Genomic DNA, 21833 nt, shown 5'->3' on the forward strand with positions numbered 1-21833 from the left:
ACGAGACAGGAGGGGGGGTCTTTCTTCCATTTTCTCCTTGTAAACAAACATACCACTTCCGGGTCACTACATGTGTAATTTCTGCATTTTCCTCTCCAAAATAAATTATTTAACCAACAGTTAATGTTCTCTGTGGTTACAGTAGGACCCGCCTTCTATCAATGACATCCAAGTCAAGCCAATGTGCAAACCAAAGCAAGATGCTTCTGCCAGCTATAGGCCCTTTTCACATCGTCATGGTAACAGCTTCTGCATTGAGAAACAGGTGCATTACAACTTCCTATTGCCAGCTCTGACCTTCACTAAATCTCTCCACAACCTTCCCAAAATTAACATTGGTGAAATACAAAGACTATTTTTGTAGAGTCCTGGATCTAAACCAGAGACAGGCTACAAGATTTTCACCTTGAGTTACTTCTTTGCAAAAATAAAGTTGCCACAAGAAGATGTAATGCACCGGTTTCTCAATATGGAAGCTGTGAAAAGGGTCTATAGCCCGTAAAATGAAATGGATATTAAAGCTAGATTTTACACAATTAGCCTACAGCTTAAAATTGCTGCCCTCTTCTTTACTGGGTGTAACTTGTAATAATTAGACACTGTTTGTTTCAAAATATTTACTCTGAAAAACAACTAAGAAGACAACAACTCTGTTTATCGTCCCATTACAAAGCCATGTGTATTTTTTAACATACATGTACAGACAAGCACGTACACACAACATAAACATACAGCGCCTAAAATATGCAGCTCTGCCCTATATACATATTGCTATGATGTTTAAATAAATTACTCTTTCATGCTTTCATGACAGAAATTAAACAAAATAACAAATGTTTCACCATTTCTACAACAATTCGCACAAAACCTTACAATAATATGGTATTTTGCATTTGTCTGAATTCCCTTTTATAACCCAGATTCTGTGATTCCATCTTCAAGTGAGTAAAGTTGGCAAGCAGCAGCCCCATACACTAAGCTACAGTTCAGTGAGAGGTGGATATCGATTGCAGAGGCGCTGCCGTGAGAACTGTCTTCCAGCCACTGCCTCTGTAAAGGGAAGAGCAGTGGATCTACCATCTTAAACCTCCTCTCTATAAATACACACACACCGGCTAAGCCCACCCAAACCAGCAGCCTAGGAACAAACGTCAGGGGTCAGGGGTTAGTCACAAACTCTGACTGTGTGTGTGTGTGTGTGTGTGTGTGTGTGCGTGCAAGCGTGAGTGTGAGAGAGAGAGAGAGAGAGAGAGAGTGATGGTAAGCAAGAGACAGAGGAAGAGTGAGAGAATGAGGTGAGATAAATAACAACAATTTTGCTGCTTAGAGAACAGGAATGTAAAAAAAAAAGTGTGACAGGAAATTTTGCGATACAAAAGTTTGATGATATGCATCGTTGAGTTAAGTTTTTCATTACCCTCAATTTTTTTCAGTTTTTGCTCAAAATATTGTGATAATATCAAACTCTGAACTCAGTACTGTGTCAGCTGAATATATCGTTACCTCCTCATTAGAGAATAAAAACAGATTGTAGATTATTGTGATGCCGACACGAAAGGTTAGTGTCTAGAGATGTTATACGCTGTTATAATACTGGTGTCAGCATAGAAAACTGCTAGGATGATAATAGAAGAGTTGTCTCATGGGCAAACAGGTGTAACAAAATCCACAATGATGTAATCTATCTTTTACAGTGTGTCTCTGGATTAACAATGTGTGCATTCGGCCTAACACCTTTAACGGCTTCCTACAATGGACCATATGTCATCTTGTGCGCTCTCTTTTTCTCAGTTTAATGGTGCAGCTAAATCATAAGCTTGAAAACATCCGTATTTCTTATTTTATTCACAGGGAAATTCGTTTTTTCACTGGGAAAGAATGGCATTCTGTGAGAGGAACCTGCTTTGAGACATATAAAGGCCAAGTTGCAGCTGTAAAGTGACTTAGGACAAAAAAAACTCCACAAGAGCAGAAGGGGGGGGGGATCTTGGCACAATGGAGGCTGCTAAAAGTGCGTTTGCTCTCTGGGGGCAGAGAGAGACAGATTCAATATGGAGCAGTATTAGCCTAGATTCCCCCACTAGATGTCGGGGAAAGCATTTAGGTCTCAGGGGAGCTGGAACGGCACTGAGCCACTTATCAAACCCTGGAGTAGGACACTCCCATAGTAAAGAGCTGTCAGATTCAAACTAATGGTTTAAGGTACACCAACTAAAGCCAGTGTGCCGCTCCAAGGGAAAAGCACACCGAGTATTAACAGTTGCACCACAGGCACACATACAAATTAAGGCATGCAAAGCGGTAAAGATGTTTTAAATGCACAGGTGTACAGCCATTGCTGGCTGCTGGGGTTCAAAGCGGGGGTGTCTATCCATACTGCTCAGCAGGTTTTGTCTCTATTGGGCAGCTCTCTGGCATCCATGACTTCCCTCATGACAGACTCAGCCAACAGATAAAGCTGAAGATCCAGCTGGTCATTCAAAGCAAGTCAACGGCTTTGCGGTGCTCAACTGACGTTCCAGAGAAAGATTAGCAATTCACCAAACCCTGATATTGACTGTAAGAGAGTGACCTCAGGTGGCTCCTGCGATAGAGGTCCATAGAAATCTACAGTACGTGTTTAGGCATGGTGTTTTTTTGAGCATTCCTCAGAACAGCATGGGAGTTGGGACATCTGTTGCTGTAACTTCCTGCTAGAAAAAGCAATGATAAAAGATTCAGCACTCACCGCCCTCAGAAAGTGACTCAGACAGCTCTTCACACTCATCCCTCTCTTTCCTTCATTCACTATCACTCTCCATTTGTCATTCCTGGCAGAGGAAAGCCACAGTTCTAGTTGATAGGCTTAGGGACCAACACCATTAAATCTCCCTGCCTGATTAGTGCAGGGCAGATTCTCACACGGCACAACAAGGCTTTGGATGAGAACAGATCAGCACAGCAAACCTCCCATCAATACAAAAACCTCAGTGACCCCAAATTTCATATGTTCAAGAAACTCAGCTAAAACTGTGCCTAGATAGAGACATGTTGGGTTATAGAAGATTAAAAATCAATCTAATGGAAGGAAAGAGAAATATTTATAGCTACATAGACCTGATAGCAAACATAAACAAAGAGGAGGACAGACAATAAATGGCTGTTTTTGTTATAGATCTTGGCCTATTTCCAACTGCCAGTCATTATTATTGACTTTCAAATGCCTGGTGTGTTACCAACTCTGCTACTGGCACTATTTGCAGTCTGACATTTTGCGGTCATTCAATATCAGATCAATTTTTTCCAATGCAAGTCAGAGTCTGACAGGGAATTCTAAAGTTGGACCAAGCCCTTTATAACCGAAATGTTCTGCATAACCTGCTCTGAAAGATGGAGTGTAGCACCCAAGCCCAGACAGATGGTGGAAAGAAGGGGCAACAAGGCAAATACGACCAGAAGAAAAAAGTGGGGAACAAGAGCCAGGTTGTTGCACAGCGTTTTCTCACCCAGCTGCGACTTTCCCAATGTCACCAAACATTTCACTTCTAGCACTCTGGTAATCATTTCCATTTGTGCTTAGACTGTCTTCTCTTCAGATTATTTTTTCCAGCATTTTCTGCTACATGTTCCAGTAAAACCTTACCCATTAACTAAAGTGCACCACTGTGTTATTCTCCTCTCTAGCAGAGCCTAACTACACCTAATACCACACAATTAAAGATGATGAGCTCCTCTATCTCTACTAAGAGCAGGCAGAGATGGATATGGTGAAATGGCACAAGTGAAATCTCCACATTTATTCATGATCTCATCAAGATCAGATATCATAAACCCCTCTGTTCATTTCTAGTCATGTTGATCACATTCAGACAGTGCATGCTGTGCCATGAGAAGGAAAAAGCATCACAACATCTGAGTTCTCACTCTCCAAAATACCCTTACATTAGCTCTGAGTACTTCAATATTAGCTAGGAGAGGACTTAGCAGAAAAGCTTGTTGACAACCACCATGTGTTGGTAGTGAACACATGAGAAAGGTTACAGCTTTGGCAGCACACCAGCAACAGAGGGGTATACCGCTGCAGAGATGTCTTGGCCTGCACTGCATGTATTTGACATTGAAGTGTCTACAGCCCTATATGTCTCTATACAGTCCTCTGCAATTAACGTTACACACTACATTATGACTACTGCATGCGATATCGTGCATTACATGTGTTGTACTGTAGTAGTGTAAATGTTACACTATCGTAGAGTGTATCGGCATTGGTTAGTTGAGGTTATTAACAGGTCATTGCTATGGTTAGCTTTCATATGACTAACGTTAATCTGCTCTGTCATATGCGTTTTACAGGTTATCCATTCCGCTGATGGTCAGATCATTAACCGCTACACTTGGAGCTGGTTATATTAGAAAGGTATATCTAACAAATATGAGAAAATCCCACAAAGCTACCCGCCCTTGCCTGTCATAGCCAGCCCAGACATCGGCTAGGTTCATGGTTGCCATGCAAACAAGTGACAACCAAGCTGCAACCGCATGGGGCATCGTCCGTTCAGCTAACGCGCTAATGTGGTGCTGTAGGTTTACTTTGTAGCTAGTAACGTCACTAGTAACCGTTACCCAGCCAGCCGGTAACCCGAGAGAGATAAATACTACCACCACTGACCAAATACTTCCAAATGTTGTCTCGCTATGATAACGTTACATAAAATTGACGTCTGGATAATGGATATTGAAAAAACACCACTGTGCCAGCCAATGCTAGTTGAGCCCCGCTAGCTAGCTAGCACGTAAAACATCTAACGTTAACTGTTAGCAGTTAAAGAAAAGCAAGTAACGCTAGCCAACTGAAAATAGCAAGTTCTGTTTCTCGCCGTGTTGATTCGGTATCATCAGATGAATAGTTAAAGATAAACTTACTGTGTCTCGATTACGGTAACGCACATGCAGTTGTTTCAGACCTTCCTTCACAGTCCTCCACTCTGGCACAGCTTCATGGCACGGGGTCTAGCCAGGCTGGAGGAGCAGCGGGCTGTGGCAGACGGCTGGAGGCGGCCAGAGAAGTTGCTCCGTCTAAACATGGAGAGTGTGGACTGGATCCTCCTGCTGCGGTTCATCTGGCTCCTGCAGGGAGCTCTAGCGACCCCAGCGGCCACAGCTGCGTACAGCAACTGTCCAAGTTGGATTTTGTAATGCAGGTCATATTTATTCAGTTTGATACTATATACCACCTCATTAAGAGACATATTCCTTAGTTAAATAATTCGTACTCCAGCGCACCAGAATTACTCACAAAATCGACACTTTTATTAATGTATATCTGTACTAGACATATTCCTTAATTTATACTTTTCATTTTTGGTATAGCCTACTTATATGTTTGTGTTGGTTTATGTTTAATGTGACCTGTCAGCATTTTCAGTTTGACTAGTAAAACCTACAGTTATGATCAACATCTAGTTTTGACTAGTCATAATCACTTGACAAGTTGATGTTGATATCTTCATTTGGATAAAAACTAGAAGTTATCAAAATAACACTAGTCACTGTTTGATAGCAACTATAACAGCAGAAGTACAAATTATAATATTCAATATATAAAATATATAATATATTCAAATTAATAATTGCTAGTAACGATACATAATAACTAGAATAATTGGATTAGAGACTAAAAAATAGTGACTAGTGAGTAAAGATAATTTAAAATCTAAAATGTGTAGCCCAATAGGATTCAATTAAAAAGCTTTTTTTTTTTACTAGTAAGATAGGATCAGATGAAGAGTCACATACACTCCTTGTAGTGTCTAGCCTTGATCTTGAAGTCCTGATGCATGCAGAGTATAACCATAGAGGCAGAGACCCAAAGAAGGTAATGGCCAGATCTAACAAATCCCAGTCCGACTGATGAGAGCCATCCTGAGTGGTTGTGTTTTCCTCCACATAATAGGTGCATGAATATTCATTTGTAACTTTTGTTTTTACTATTTTCAAAGACAGCTGAAACAAAAAACATTTACTGTACCAATCAGAATCTGAAATATCCCAAAGTAATCCATTATAGTGGATTTACTGGCACACAAGCATTTGATCTCATCATTAAATTTGGAGCACCCAGTTATGTTTGTGTCCCATTTTAATCTCTGTACTCTGCTGGTTGCATAGCACAGTTGTTGTGCAAAAACCTCATAACTCCAATTTTGGTAATTTCCGTTAACTTCTATTGAAGGATTACATGGTCTCCTCTGTGTTGAGAAAATGCTCTGTCCTCTTGGGCTTTTGAAACCCTTTCAGAACCCATTGGATAACATCAAAAATACATGTCAACATTCTAAACACAAGGCTGTTTTTCATATAGTTCCTGAAAAGGTGACATTTTGGAGATACAAGGTTTTCATCTGACAGCAACGATAGGCTAGAATAAATTCTGCAGCCCCCTGTGCACCTTTCTTTATCGAGACGATAGGAAACTAGAGACAGGCAGCCAAAAGCTAAAATCTATTTTTGGATCCAACTTTGGGATTTCTGAGACATGAAACAGAAATGATGACAATAATAACATACAGAGCTGCAAGAAGTGCTTGCAGCGTTGTGATGTACATTACACTGGAGTTCTGGAGAATGGGGGAAAGAAATGGAGACATGGGGGGAAGAGAAGAAAGAGGGAACATGTAGGAAAGGAGAAATACCATTCAGTGATTGAAGCTGACATGCCAACACAATCTCATAACATATTAACCCCAATGCCATGAGCTGCAGCCGCAGTGCTGTATAGGCTACCGTGTGAAAATGATTGCCCTCAAAAACGCCCCCATAATGTACAAAAATCCCCAGAGTGTAGGCCTGCTGTAAGCTGTAAAATTATAACTTTGTGATGCTGTTCGGCAGTCTCTGTATAAAAGCCTTTTTCTCTCCCAACTAAGAAACAGAAATGGAATCCATTATTTATTCATCCTATGAGGATGCACTTAGCTACCTGCATCCTCAAAGTTACCCTGAATAATGCAGAGGTGTGCCAGCTCAATCCTCCTCTGCAGTAGGCAGCATATTCTTCACACTGTATTGTTTTGCTACCTTTGATCCCTCTATTTGACTGAAACAATTTGGAAACTATTTACATGATGAATTCATCAGCAGCTGGCAGGAAAGTAGTCAGAACAGAAGGCTACCTACTGTAGTTTGTGGAACCAGCTACCTCTTACAATCAGGGAAGCTAATTCTGTCGAAATCTTCAAATCTAGACTCAAAACCTACTTATTCTCACCGTTAGCTTGGGATCGACACAGTCTATTCTTTTACCTTAGCTTAGGTCGTATTTATATAGGAATTTGCCGTTGGGAACATAGCACAGGGCTGCCTCCTGGTTACACTGTGTCTAGTCACTTTCTATCTGCTGTCTGTACGAGTGTGTCTGTGGCCAAATATGTCTGAGTATATGTGTTGCATTTGCACAGCTGTGTGTGTGTGTGTGTGTGTGGCTGGTTTTCTCCCCCCTTTCTCAGATTCCGGTGCAGTGTTTCTAGCTGCCAGTGGACAGGTGCTGCCCCGGCTCTGACGGTCGTCGGCGCTGGCCCTAGTCCCATCCCTGATGCTGCTCTCACCTGGACGTGAATTACGACTATGTGTGTGTGTGTGTGTGTGTGTGTGTGTGTGTGCGGCTGCGGGGATCCCTCTTTTCTTCAGCCCGCCCAAGGTGTCTTCCAATTTTTTCCTACTAAGGTTTTTCTTGGGAGTTTTTCCTTTTGTGCAATTAGAGTCTAAGGCTGGTGGTGCCGGGTAAGTTAAGCTACATAGAATAGGTAGACTGTCTGTCTTGTGCCTGACAACTTGAAGTTGCCAGGCAGACCATGGAGTTTTAGCTTGTAAACTGTTATACAACAGAAAAACTAACATATGTTTTGAATGACGTCGGCTTAGGTATCAAAAATCCTGCTGTGAATGGATAAAGCTGACGGGGACAGTAAAAAAAACCTCTGTAAATCCATTGGAACTGCTATGTGCTATTATGTAAAAGAGAGATTTGGACCACACACACACACACACACAGATGCAAATCACAAGCAGGCACATAGCCAGAGACAAATACAGGGGAAAAGTGTAATAACATCTTTAATCCCATTTTGTTTGACAGATTGAAGAGTATACAAATACTAAATCCTTGCTCCTTTTTTTCTTTTTGCATTGTACCAGCAAGCATCTTTTAAAGTGTTTCAACCTCTAAAACTTTCTATTTGCTATTTTTGTTTTTCATTAAAAAAACAGATATAAAAGATATAAAAACAGATATAAAAACAGAAAGTGCATTTAATCATTTTCATAAACAAATATTATCTTATTGAAATAAAGTACATTATAATACAAAGGCAATAAAACATCGACTTCACAAATCTACAGGATAACCACACATACAATTGTCTTAAAAAAAAAAAAAACGTACCCGCCTCATGGAAAAATCTGCCCTTTTATGAGCTGAAAATAAATGTCATGCTCCTCTGGTGATCCAAACATCACAGGAAATGTCCATAGATAGATGAGATGTGCAGCAGGAAGTGACATAACATTGTTATTTCTTTAAGGAATGTACAGTGTACAAAACAAAACAAAACAAAACAAAACAAAACAAAGGAGACATAAACAAAACAGTGTGACCTGTGAGTCCTTCGTAGTAAAAGCTGTTTTAGGCACTGGTGCAGTATGGGTCTTCTAACACCATGTCTGTCAATGAAAGGCTCACTTTCATGTTCAGATATTGCTTGAGTTCCTGAGTTTGTGCTTAAGGTGACTTTTCAGTGTCGTCTACAAATATCAAAGTGAATCAATCAAACGCAAGGAGAGTAGCATATATTCAGTGTCACAAAGCACTTTTGTTTTTTACTACATAAAAATGACACCAGTAAGGACAGGCGCATCTATAGATTAAAAAAACAGGTAGAAACAAAAACAGTGTAGAAACAAAAATGCATCCAGTGCATTATTCAGAACAGTGCATACAAATACAGAAAGACAAAATCAAACAACAAAACTTCTCATTCGCTAAAGGCATTGCACAGAAACATCTAGAATAAAATTCTAGATATTGAAACACTCAAGCTCATAACAGTTTTCCTTTTTAAGCTTTGGCCTCAATCACAAAAAAAAACAAAAGTGTGCCACCTATTGCTATTAAAGGGCTACAAGTTTTGAAAAGGAACATGGTGCTTCACTGAATTATTACACCAGCAGACTTGTTGTAAAAGGCAGTTACATTATTCCAATCATTCAATGAAATACATATAATGTAACCATAAAACCCAAGTTTTTCTTCTTATAATACCTATACAGCATCCAACATATTACCTGAGCAAAATCTTTTATGTCCATAAATCATATAGTAAGCAAGCAGAAACCAAAACAACTAAGTAATACAAAAATATGCAATTATAAGAAAGAAACCTCCAATATATTTGACAAACTTTTATATACAATCCAAATATTTTTGGTCAGCGTTTATGTCCATAATTTTATCTCCATATACAGTTCCCTCCATTATCACACATTCAACATTTTTAACAAATAAATATCAGAAAACAGAGACTTCAATCCAGACGAATCTTAACAAGAGTGTAAGCGGGGGAATGTAAAAAAATATATTAAATCTATTCAAAGATTTCCCTTTCTCTGCTCAGCCTCTTGCTGAGAGTTAAAGAGAGGAGTAGAAGACCTGAGCTGCTGCCTGGGCCTAGGCATTGTGGTAACCATTTTTGGGCAAACCTTTCCTGGGTTCTACATTCTCGTAAATGGAGAGTGCAGCAGTGTTTTGGTAGATTAAATCCACATTGGTTCCAGTTCTTGATCTGATGATGTCCATTGCACACTGGTTTAGGAACACATACTGGTCCTGCGGCAACAAGTCATTGGTGTGAATTAGCAATTGTGATGAGCTGTTAATATATAATAATATATATATATATAATAATAATATATAATTATATATATATATATATGTCCAAACTTTTGGCTGGTAGTGTCCATGTCAGGTATGTGGTATATGGTATATGGGTATAAGGTATATGGGACTGTGGCCTACCTCTGTCTGGACCATGAGCGGCCGGTGCATGCGCAGGTCATGGATGATGCCATACACATCCACAATGCTCTCCTTCTCAATCTGGAAGATCAGGCGGTCTATGGCTATAAAGGTACCTGTACGCCCCACGCCAGCACTATAGACAATGCATAGAGAGATGAAGGGAGAGAGAGAGAGAGAGAGAGAGAGAGAGAGAGAGAGAGAGAGAGAGAGAGAGAGAGAGAGAGAGAGAGAGAGAGAGAGAGAGAGAGAGAGAGAGAGAGAGGAGGGGGGGTAGTGACAGAAACAACAGAAGGAGAGGGAGAAAGCAATGGAAACATGTAGACAAAGAAAGAGAGGCGAAGACAGAAAAGCAGATTGGTGAAAGAAACAGATTAAGCAATTGTTAGTTTAATCGCTTCTGAAACAATAGCAATCACTTGGAATTGAGGGCAGCTGTGTGAGTCTCTGCTGTTTTCACCTGGAACACAAACTCACGCACACTTCATGCTTATGACTTTATGCAACAAAGGATGTTTTCTACAAGGCAACACCTGTATTTTCACAAAAAAGAGAGCAGCGACCAATTAGCATTAGCTGGTAAACATTACATTCTAGTGGGATATTTAATGACACCAGAGGGTTTGCAGAGCGTCAGTACGCACCGGGATGTAGTTAGCATTGATGTAGTCATCGAATGGACTCCCATGGACAGAGAGTTTCACCCTAGAAGAGTCGTCTAGGAGGTGGGAAAGAGGGGAAATGAATGCTTGATGGAGATAAGAAAAAACAATGCTGCCCTCATGAGGTAATTTACACTGCTACACAGGGATGAGGCAATATGCTTATCTCACGATTTGATATGCGACATGGGGCTTCATGATTCGATACAACCACGATATGATTTAATAAATACAATTTCAATGACAACAAAGTATGACTGTTCAGAATTATGTTTATTTCTCAGCCACCAATCTTTCTAGCAATGGCATCGGCTTGCTAGTGTGTAAGCAACAATTTAAAAATGCTGTCATGGGGCTCACCGAGTAGAGCGCGTACTGAAACAATAGCAATCACTTGGAATTGAGGTCAGCTGTGTGTGTGCGCGCGTGTGTGTTAGCGGACCTGCGGTGGACCACGGTAGGAGAGTGTCTGGAGTACTGGTCCATGTGCTCGGTCCTTCCCGCAGCGACCCGGGTTCGAATCCGGCCCGCGGTCATTTGCTGCATGCCCTCCCCTCTCTCTCTCCCCCATGCCTTTCTGTCTCTCTCTCTCTCACTAACTCTGTCGAATAAAGCATAAAAATGCCAAAAATAAATCTTAAAAAAAAAAAAAATGCTGTCATTAGAAAGTGCAAATAATATAATTTGGATGGAGAGCTTGTGAAATTGTGATGGGCAAGCTGTCTCATTTGTGATTACCACAGCAGAATAAAATGGAACGAATGTCACAATTCATTTTTCTGCCCCACGTACTGTCATAATGATACGTAGGTGTCACATTTTGTATTGCGATATATTGAATTTCAATTGTCCCATCCCTGTTGCTACAGTATGTGAGTACAGTGTTATGGCTGCAGTGATGCTCACTGTTGTGCAAGCTAAGTGCTATGTTTGTAGTCTCTTCAAATTCATGGAATTGTTGTATTGTATTGCCCTAGATGTTATTGCATTAAATTGTGTTGTACTTTGATTTAATCTCAGAGCAAAAATGTGATGAGGTAGAAGATATGACAAGCAATGATATAGTTTAAATAGTGTAATCATCATACATTCTTGCATAATTCTAATCATAATTCCAATCTTCTTAAGATACAAATCAATCTCCATAGCAAAGGTACATTTAACTAAACACAGCTAAGGTGAATATAGCTGAATATAACCAAACGTGTTCTAGGCCAACCGTGGGCCAACATCAAATTAGCATGTAACATAAACATCTTATCTTGGTATTATCGGCTGAGTTTTGCATTCATATATAGTTCACATCATTATTAACATGGCAACTCACAGACCGTGCGTCCAACAAGGCTTGAGAGACGGATGGAGAGGTTTTGAAGCGGGCAGGAGCACACCACAGCCCTGCTGCTGCTTCCACTGTCTTTGGGCAAACATGATCTGATGTGAAACTGGAGGTTATGTGATGTAAATTATTATTATGTTCTGGTAACAGTCCAAGCAAGCACACAGCTGGAGAGTTAGGCAGTTTCTCATTCAACACTCTACTCAAAAATAATTTTGTCCCACATATTCCTTATTTTCTCACATTTATACAACATATGTACTAATGTACCTGTTTCTTTATCACATCTCCAACAGGTGTCACTATTTCTCAACTTAAGTTTTGACAATTTACTGGGAGTCCAGTAACTTCTATTTAAATTTTTAAACAAGACAAGTTGTGATTGTGCTTCCCGAGAGCATTTATACCACATGGCTATTAGGTTCTTTCGTGTGTCTTCAGTGATACCTTCACATATATCATTTTCCCAAATCAATTTTAAACTTTTCAACTTGGGTGCATGAGCATCTCTAATAAAATCATAAAACCTTGAAGCACCGCCTCTTCTGTTCCATCTTCTATAAAATAATTCTTGAATTCCAGTTATAGGGTCAGGTGTAGTTTTAATCATTGCCATTATACAGTGTCTAATCTGCAGGAACCTCCAGAGATTTTCATTATCTAGACTATAATCATTCTTAATTTCCTCAAAAGGTCTTGTCCCATCTTGCCCAGCTAAATCCCCCAATACATGGATTCCTGATTTGACCTTTTGTTTTTATTTATTTAATCATTTTCAGGTTTTTTTATTGAACCATATGGAGGCTCTTGGTGTGAGCTACAGGTTAGCTCTAGTTAAGTGATGTGACTGGTTCCAAGTTTCTCTGACAAGACAGAAGAGGGTTCTTAAAGGCACAGCTCTGCCTGACTGAGTTAGGAAAGCTTCTATAAGAGGAGAACAACAATTCTTCCTCAGTCCTGACCCAAGCTGGTGCTTGTTCTGCAGAATCATTCATCTTAGATAGTTGGGAGAGTGAGAAGGCATACCAGTCTAATTTTGGCAGAGATAAATCACCTTTTTCTTTGGCTGCATATAGTTTGGTATGGCTACACAACGGCCTTTTTCCAGCCCACAAAAAAATCACTAACTATTTTATTATATAATTTAAGCAATTGAGGTGGGAAAGTTAAGGGAAACATATAGATGAGGTAATTTAACTTGGGAGCTATTACCATTTTCACTAAATTGATCTTACAACCCACGTCGTTGAAACAACGTGGGTTGAAAGACTAACGTCAGAAAAACTTTCATATCAGCCCCTCCAGTAGATGTTGTATCGACCTCCAGGACCAACGTTGATTAGACCTCTGATCGACGTCAAAATGTTTGCTGGGATCACACCATATGAGCCTATAATGAAATGTAGATGCTTTTTGGACAAACGATCACGCAACAAAGACACTATTTAGTTGTAGACGTTCTTCTGACACAGCACTAACAATGACAACACAGAGGAGATGCAAACTGATTGCATAACATGTGAAAGGTGGAGACAAAGAGTCAGCATTTCATTAGACATTCGCTTCAGTGGGCAAGAAGGACAAGAGGAAGAAGATCATCTCTGTTGTGTGGCATGAGGGTACTGCTGGTCGAAAAGCAGAAGAAATATCATCAGGATAATATGCCACTGCCGAGAGAGAGGGATGTTAAGCATGTAGTGTTTTGGGTTGACAATTGCACGTCTCAGAACAAGAACTGGTGCCTGCTGACAGCTCTGGTGACCCTGGTGAATTCTGACTCCAATATAATGGAAGACATCACCCTGAAGTATCTGGAGCCAGGCCACACCTTAATGAGTGCGGATAGCTTTCACCATGGTTTAGAGCAGTGGTTCTCAACGTGGGGTCCGGGGACCACCAGGGGTCCTTGAGGGAGTTTCAGGGGGTCTCCAGCAAACTGATGAATTGTTAAACTTCAGCATTATTTAATTCACAAGAAGTTAACACTATAGAGAATGTAGAAGAATGACTGTTTTGATCATAGTTTCCTCTGTTATCTCTCTACCATACGGAATTCTGGACAAAATCGTATCTAACAATAAAAATATTCTCAGATTTGGGTTTGAGAGACGAAATCTCATCAAATGGGGGTCCGTGGGCCTAATGTGGACTAAATTAGGGGTCCTTGATATGAAAAAGGTTGAGAATCACTGGTTTAGAGCAACAGATACGGACCCGCCCAGGAGGGGTGGTTTACGATTTTAACGACTTCATAGATGTCGTCGGCTCCTCAATGCTAAGGTGGAGGTTGTGGAGATGAAAAACTCAAACATCTTTGCATGGCAGTCTGGTCTGTCCACAACAAAGTTGAAGAAAGCCCAGGCACCCAAACTGAGTGAGATGGTAGAGATTCAAGTGAAACGGGGCTCAAGAAATCTTTATTTCAAAGTGTCCCATGAAGAGGAGGAATTCCACGAGCTTGACTTCTTGATGAAAAAAGTTCCGGCTCAGATACCATCAGCATTGAGAGAAAGGGATCAAGGTGTGGATGAAAGTAAGAAGCAGGACATCATTACCAAACTGTGTCCCCTGATGCCTCATAGCAGAAGGCAGTTTTGGTACTGTCTTGCAACTGTTGAGCTGTTGAGTAGAAAAAGTAGAAGAAGACCTGGAATGGTTCATGAACTTGGATAGGAAAGATGGGAAAAGGTTTTTATGTTCATATTTTTAAGTAATAGAAATCAAAATAATCATTTGATTGTCATCTGTATTCACTGCATTTTTGGCTTGTTAGCTTGTTTTGCATGTAAAAAAAAAAAGAAGGAAATACGGCTCAATCCACCGAAGATACATGTTCACAAAACAAACAATATGTGCAAAAACCCCAAATTATTTACATGCAAAAAAGTTCTCCTCCATTTTTTCATATTTCATTACTGTGCTCCTCTGTATTTTTGGACATTAACTCTACTATGAAGCATAAAGGTTAAACATTAAACACGTTAAGCATTGATAACTAAGACCGTGGTTTACGAGTTGTCATTTAAGCCAAGCACATATTGTTCCAGCCCCACTGAATACTTTATTACTTTTTCCAACCTACATAAATAGTATACCTGATTTACCTGTGAAAAGAACAGAATATATTTACTTTATTTACCTGTGGAAAGAAAACACACTTGAAAAATACTTACCTGATTTACCTGTGAAAAGTATACCCAACATTTTACAATATAGTTATCTGATTTACCTGTGTAATGGAAATATAGTTAAAATATACTTGATTTACCTGTGAAAAGTATACCAAACATTTTACAATATACTTATCTGATTTACCTGTGTAATGGAAATATAGTTAAAATATACTTACCTGTTTTACCTGTGAAAAGAATAGAATAGGTGGAACGAGCTCCCCCCTTCCGTCAGAATGGCAGAATCATTGCCCATCTTTCGGTGGAGACTAAAGACACATCTCTTCAGGTTACACCTGGACCCCTCTTGAACTAACCTATCTTCTTCCCCTTCTTAAATTAAAAAAAAAAAAAATCAAATGCTGCTTATTCCTATTAAAAGGCTTAGCTGATGAAGACTGTTATGCGCACTTGGTTTCACTACTGTTGACAAAATGTACTTTTTTTAAGTCGCTTTGGACAAAAGCGTCTGCTAAATGACATAATGTAATGTAATATTTACCTGTGAAAAGAAAATACATTTTTACAACATATATGTCTGAATTACCTGTGAAAAGAAAGCTAAGTCTAAATCAGGCATGGGCAATCATAATCCTCAAGGGCCACTGTCCAGATTCTCTCTGGTAGTTAAGGAGCTACCTGGTCAATGTGGCTCTTTAACTACCAGAGAGGGTCTATACATGCTGTACAATAGCCCTTGAGGACCATGATTGCCCACGCCTGGTCTAAAGGCATATATACATAGTCCAGCTGTTGTAAATAACATACAAACATCAAAATTACCACATAGGCACAAGGCAGAGGGTGTCTTAACAGCTTGAAATGTTTCAACACAGAGAGAGGAACATGGAGAAACTGTCAGTTCACCTCCAAATTCCAAAGTCACTATCAAAACGTTTACATAGCTTTATTGTGATCAGTTCATCATTAAAAAAAGAGAAGACCATCTTCCTGTTTTACTTTGAGATACATTTTTAGGGCTTTTCAGCCCTACAGGAAAAATGGGACGGAGAGTGGGGAGAGACGTGAGAAATGACAAGAGCAGGGCTGAGCACAGTACTGGCTTCATCACCAGGCACCCCAGAATTATTCCATTTGGAAACAGAAAAAGTTAACTACTTTAAGAATATAGCAGATATTGTTTTTTGATTTAGTACGATTCACCTTAAACCTGATGTTCATACTAAGTTAAAACACAGTAACTGTCATTTGAAAGTCAAGGTTAATATCAATAAAAGATAGCATGCCTTTCAATTACAAAATCATCCCATTTCCATAAATCTCCTTTTCAAAAGAGCTCGACAACAAAACAATTTTAAAGCCATTTTTCTCACTTTCACACTCTATGCAGTTACTGTTTTTTGATTTAGTAGGGCAGTATAGAGAGCCTAAGTCCCTCCCCTTCCGCTGTCCCCCATGGGACCTTATTTCGGAAAAAATATGTATGGTAGTCAACGGCGAGAGACAAATAATTGTTTGATCCCGTTTGAATTGTGCCATGAATTACACATATGATGTTTTGTCAATTTAAAAGATAATTTTGCAAGTCAAGAAAGTTGCAGTTTGTTGCAGTTAACGGAGTTGCAGTTATGAATGTTTGTTCAACACTAGTGCTCTACCTTAGACAGTAGTTTCGCCTGTCTAACCAAGTTTCGCGTTTTTACACATTTTTTAAACTGTGATAATTCCCACAGTTTTAACACTACATACACATATTACATATCACAATGTTCAGCGTTCTCCTTTTGTCACTCACAATGTAAATATCTAAGTGATAGGATTTGTAGTTTTTGGGTTATTTATTTATTTATTTTTGGGGGGGGTTTTGGCTGTGAGTTTGCCACTTCCCAAAAAAATGCTCAGTCACTATAACATACAACTTAAATCTCCATTCTTTTAGACATTTCTAAACTGTCATTAGTAACTCCCACAATTTTAACATGAAATACACATATTACACATCAAAATGTTGATCTACTCCTCCTCTAACACACAATGTAAGCGATACAACTCTGTATTGCTGCCTTTTGGTGACCTCTTTGATGGGGTGACCCGTTCTGTAATAAATTCAGGAAGTTGACAACTACAGTGGAGACTCAGCTGCTGCGCAGTGCTATGCTGTGTCACGCCCGTTTGGCTAGCTCGCGAGGCAGTGGCCTGCTGAGGAGCAAATTACCCATACCTCACACCCACACCCCTTTTTTTCTTTTTCTGCCCTCCCCATAGATGAGTAATTAAACTATAGGTCATTGATTGATCTGTGTTGATCATGTTCTTCTCATACAGTTTTGTTTGTGTTGTTCCCCATTGGATGTTTCTGAGCTATTGATAGGTGGGGAACGAAAAGTTGTACATCATTATTTACATTGAATGAGACCCCTGGGGGTCTCGTTTCAGCCCTGCAGTCGAACCAGTACCCATTCATTTCCTCAGCAAGCCAAGGCGACTAATTAGGGCCCCTGCTGCTGCTGATCCATAATGAAAGAATGAGGCTAAGATCACAGTGGGCATGCCTTTAATTGTTTGTGTTGTGGCCACACTTCTGGTTTTGAAGCTGGTCAGGAACACTGTGGTGTGTGGTGACAGATCACAAGAGCCTTTCTGCTTGTAAATAGCTGCTGATCCTTACTCTGGGTACCAGAATGTTTCATGCAGAACGGCACACATACAAGATATGGACAGACATGCACACACACATACATAGACACAGCCAAAACTGCTTTGTGCATTTCAACAAACATAAAATGGCACCTCTGAATGTGTTTACTCGCATTGGAAGAGAGCCGCTTTGGGAAGAAAACCTCAAAAACAGGCAGTAATGTCTGTCCAAAAACCAAGCGGGCCCCTGGCAAAGCGAACGCCTCTGAGAGCCTCTGAGCGCCTCTGTGAAGCAGTTGGCTGGAGAGGAGCAGGACACAATGTGTGCTACTGTGCCTTCATTCTGACGCCCACAGCATGCTGCTGCCGTAGTACATTTCCACACCAACAGTCACCTCACATAAACCTCCTCGGGCTCGGAGGAAGGAAGAGCCCGAGCGCCCGTGTGAAGGAGGGGCAACTGCTTTCCAATTAAGTAAAATAAGGCATTGCGCCAACAGAGGAAAAGGCTATGCCATCTGATTGTGCAACAGAGACCGTTATCCTGTCAGGGACCACACTGAGTACGCCAATCATAGGATCTGGGCTGATGTCCTTATTACAAATATAAGAGAATGTCTCAAATATGGCAGCCGAAAATGGAGCCACTCCTGGGCATGACCAGAACATATGGTATAGGGTGGCTGGGGCCCGATGACACCGGGAGCACGTTGGATCTACATCTGGATATATTCTGGCAAGCCTGCTCTTAGAGATATGCAGTCTATGGAATACCTTGAGAGGTAAAGAATATTTGAATGTGTAAATGAAATGGTATTTTTAGTTCACTCAGCTCGCACAGTGTGGTTTACTAAATTTCCACATTAGAAATGCAACCTTCCTTGTAAAACAAAACAAAATTAAAATGGAAAATTATTTATTGACATTACTGCACAGCACATTTTCCAGTGTTAATAAGTTTTGATTTTTCAGTGACAATTATTTGGTATATTATCAGCATATTGGGCCAAAATCTATTTTTGGATCCAACTTTGGGATTTCTGAGACATGAAACAGAAATGATGACAATAATAACATACAGAGCTGCAAGGAGTGCTTATAGCGTTGTGATGTACATTACACTGGAGCTCTGGAGAATTGGGGAAAGAAATGGAGACATGGGGGGAAGAGAAGAAAGAGGGAACATGTAGGAAAGGAGAAATACCAGTCTGTGGGGCCCTGCCAGCATATCCCATTCAGTGATTGAAGCTGACATGCCAACACAATCTCATAACATATTAACGCCAATGCCATGAGCTGCAGCCGCAGTGCTGTATAGGCTACCGTGCGAAAATGATTGCCCTCAAAAACGCCCCCATAATGTACAAAAATCCCCAGAGTGTAGGCCTGCTGTAAGCTGTAAAATTATAACTTTGTGATGCTGTTCGGCAGTCTCTGTATAAAAGCCTTTTTCTCTCCCAACTAAGAAACAGAAATGGAATCCATTATTTATTCATCCTATGAGGATGCACTTAGCTACCTGCATCCTCAAAGTTACCCTGAATAATGCAGAGGTGTGCCAGCTCAATCCTCCTCTGCAGTAGGCAGCATATTCTTCACACTGTATTGTTTTGCTACCTTTGATCCCTCTATTTGACTGAAACAATTTGGAAACTATTTACATGACGAATTCATCAACAGCTGGCAGGAAAGTAGTCAGAACAGAAGGCTACCTACTGTAGTTGTCAGGCAGACCATGGAGTTTGCCATTTCAAAGATATTAGCTTGTAAACTGTTATACAACAGAAAAACTAACATATGTTTTGAATGATGTCAGTTTTGTAACAGATATCAAAAATCCTGGTTGTGAATGGATAAAGCTGACAGGGACAGTAAAAAAAACCTCTGTAAATCCATTGGAACTGCTATGTGCTATTATGTAAAAGAGAGATTTGGACCACACACACACACACACAGATGCAAATCACAAGCAGGCACATAGCCAGAGACAAATACGGGGAAAAAGCGTAATAACATCTTTAATCCCATTTTGTTTGACAGATTGAAGAGTATACAAATACTAAATCCTTGCTCCTTTTTTCCTTGTTGCATTGTACCAGCAAGCATCTTTTAAAGCGTTTCAACCTCTAAAACTTTCTGACTATTTGCTATTTTTGTTTTTCATTCAAAAAAACAGATATAAGTGCATTTAATCAATTTCATAAACAAATATTATCTTATTGAAGTAAAGTACATTATAATACAAAGGCAATAAAACATCGACTTCACAAATCTACAGGATAACCACACATACAATTGTCTTAAAAAAAACAAAAACGTACCCGCCTCATGGAAAAATCTGCCCTTTTATGAGCTGAAAATAAATGTCATGCTCCTCTGGTGATCCAAACATCACAGGAAATGTCCATAGATAGATGAGATGTGCAGCAGGAAGTGACATAACATTGTTATTTCTTTAAGGAATGTACAGTGTACAAAACAAAACAAAACAAAACAAAACAAAGGAGACATAAACAAAACAGTGTGACCTGTGAGTCCTTCGTAGTAAAAGCTGTTTTAGGCACTGGTGCAGTATGGGTCTTCTAACACCATGTCTGTCAATGAAAGGCTCACTTTCATGTTCAGATATTGCTTGAGTTCCTGAGTTTGTGCTTAAGGTGACTTTTCAGTGTCGTCTACAAATATCAAAGTGAATCAATCAAACGCAAGGAGAGTAGCATATATTCAGTGTCACAAAGCACTTTTGTTTTTTACTACATAAAAATGACACCAGTAAGGACAGGCGCATCTATAGATTAAAAAAACAGGTAGAAACAAAAACAGTGTAGAAACAAAAATGCATCCAGTGCATTATTCAGAACAGTGCATACAAATACAGAAAGACAAAACAAACAAAAACAAACAACAAAACTTCTCCTTCACTAAAGGCATTGCACAGAAATTTGCTTAGGAAGATCATAACAGTTTTCCTTTTTAAGCTTTGGCCTCAATCACAAAAAAAAACAAAAGTGTGCCACCTATTGCTATTAAAGGGCTACAAGTTTTGAAAAGGAACATGGTGCTTCACTGAATTATTACACCAGCAGACTTGTTGTAAAAGGCAGTTACATTATTCCAATCATTCAATGAAATACATATAATGTAACCATAAAACCCAAGTTTTTCTTCTTATAATACCTATACAGCATCCAACATATTACCTGAGCAAAATCTTTTATGTCCATAAATCATATAGTAAGCAAGCAGAAACCAAAACAACTAAGTAATACAAAAATATGCAATTATAAGAAAGAAACCTCCAATATATTTGACAAACTTTTATATACAATCCAAATATTTTTGGTCAGCGTTTATGTCCATAATTTTATCTCCATATACAGTTCCCTCCATTATCACACATTCAACATTTTTAACAAATAAATATCAGAAAACAGAGACTTCAATCCAGACGAATCTTAACAAGAGTGTAAGCGGGGGAATGTAAAAAAATATATTAAATCTATTCAAAGATTTCCCTTTCTCTGCTCAGCCTCTTGCTGAGAGTTAAAGAGAGGAGTGGAAGACCTGAGCTGCTGCCTGGGCCTAGGCATTGTGGTAACCATTTTTGGGCAAACCTTTCCTGGGTTCTACATTCTCGTAAATGGAGAGTGCAGCAGTGTTTTGGTAGATTAAATCCACGTTGGTTCCAGTTCTTGATCTGATGATGTCCATTGCACACTGATTTAGGAACACATACTGGTCCTGCGGCAACAACAAGTACATAAGTCATTGGTGTGAATTAGCAGTTGTGATGAGCCGTTTATTTCTCACAAACGTACGAAGCATTAGGGCATTTTTGTTTTTAGAAAAAATCCTGTCAGGTACACTACCAGTCAAAAGTTTGGACACACCACATTTTTCTTTGTTTTTTACTATTTTCCACATTTTAGAATAATAGTAAAGACATCAAAACTATGAAATAACACAAATGGAATTATGCAGTGACCAAAAAAAGTGTTAAATCAAAAGTTTCTTAT

At 39.6% G+C, this 21833-nt stretch overlaps 3 protein-coding genes across 3 annotated transcripts in view; all 3 read right to left on the reverse strand.

Annotated features, from left to right (window-relative positions):
• Window positions 1–4998, reverse strand: part of osbpl5 (oxysterol binding protein-like 5) — a 48820-nt gene extending 43822 nt beyond the window's left edge. The window contains exon 1 of the mRNA XM_071895093.2: window positions 4903–4998. The gene's annotated coding sequence lies outside the window, so the exon portion shown is untranslated. The remainder of the gene's footprint in view (window positions 1–4902) is intronic.
• A 4267-nt stretch (window positions 4999–9265) lies between these two features.
• On the reverse strand, window positions 9266–11256 carry LOC139908429 (receptor-type tyrosine-protein phosphatase eta). The gene is made up of 3 exons (XM_071895119.2): window positions 11153–11256; window positions 10049–10184; window positions 9266–9859 (listed from the first exon to the last, which is right to left on the reverse strand). The coding sequence occupies exons 1-3, from the start codon at window positions 11254–11256 to the stop codon at window positions 9701–9703; spliced, it is 399 nt and encodes a 132-aa protein (XP_071751220.1). The 3' UTR covers window positions 9266–9700.
• An 8561-nt stretch (window positions 11257–19817) lies between these two features.
• LOC139908419 (receptor-type tyrosine-protein phosphatase eta) overlaps window positions 19818–21833 on the reverse strand; it is a 39541-nt gene continuing 37525 nt past the window's right edge. Inside the window, exon 33 of the mRNA XM_078283062.1 lies at window positions 19818–21558. Within this exon, the coding sequence (XP_078139188.1) occupies window positions 21400–21558 (159 nt within the window). The 3' untranslated portion in view covers window positions 19818–21399. The remainder of the gene's footprint in view (window positions 21559–21833) is intronic.

This window comes from Centroberyx gerrardi, chromosome 4 (assembly GCF_048128805.1).
Source record: "Centroberyx gerrardi isolate f3 chromosome 4, fCenGer3.hap1.cur.20231027, whole genome shotgun sequence".
Classification (NCBI taxonomy): domain Eukaryota; kingdom Metazoa; phylum Chordata; class Actinopteri; order Beryciformes; family Berycidae; genus Centroberyx; species Centroberyx gerrardi.

What these genes read in the sequence shown, in the direction of transcription:
- LOC139908429 (XM_071895119.2), bottom strand. Translation starts at nt 11,256, where the DNA reads ATGCAGCAAATGACCGCGGGCCGGATTCGAACCCGGGTCGCTGCGGGA. An exon ending in CCTACCGTGGTCCACCGCAG is followed by an intron (nt 10,185 to 11,152) that starts GTCCGCTAACAC and finishes CATTGTCTATAG; the next exon opens with TGCTGGCGTGGGGCGTACAG. An exon ending in CGCTCATGGTCCAGACAGAG is followed by an intron (nt 9,860 to 10,048) that starts GTAGGCCACAGT and finishes TTGTTGCCGCAG; the next exon opens with GACCAGTATGTGTTCCTAAA.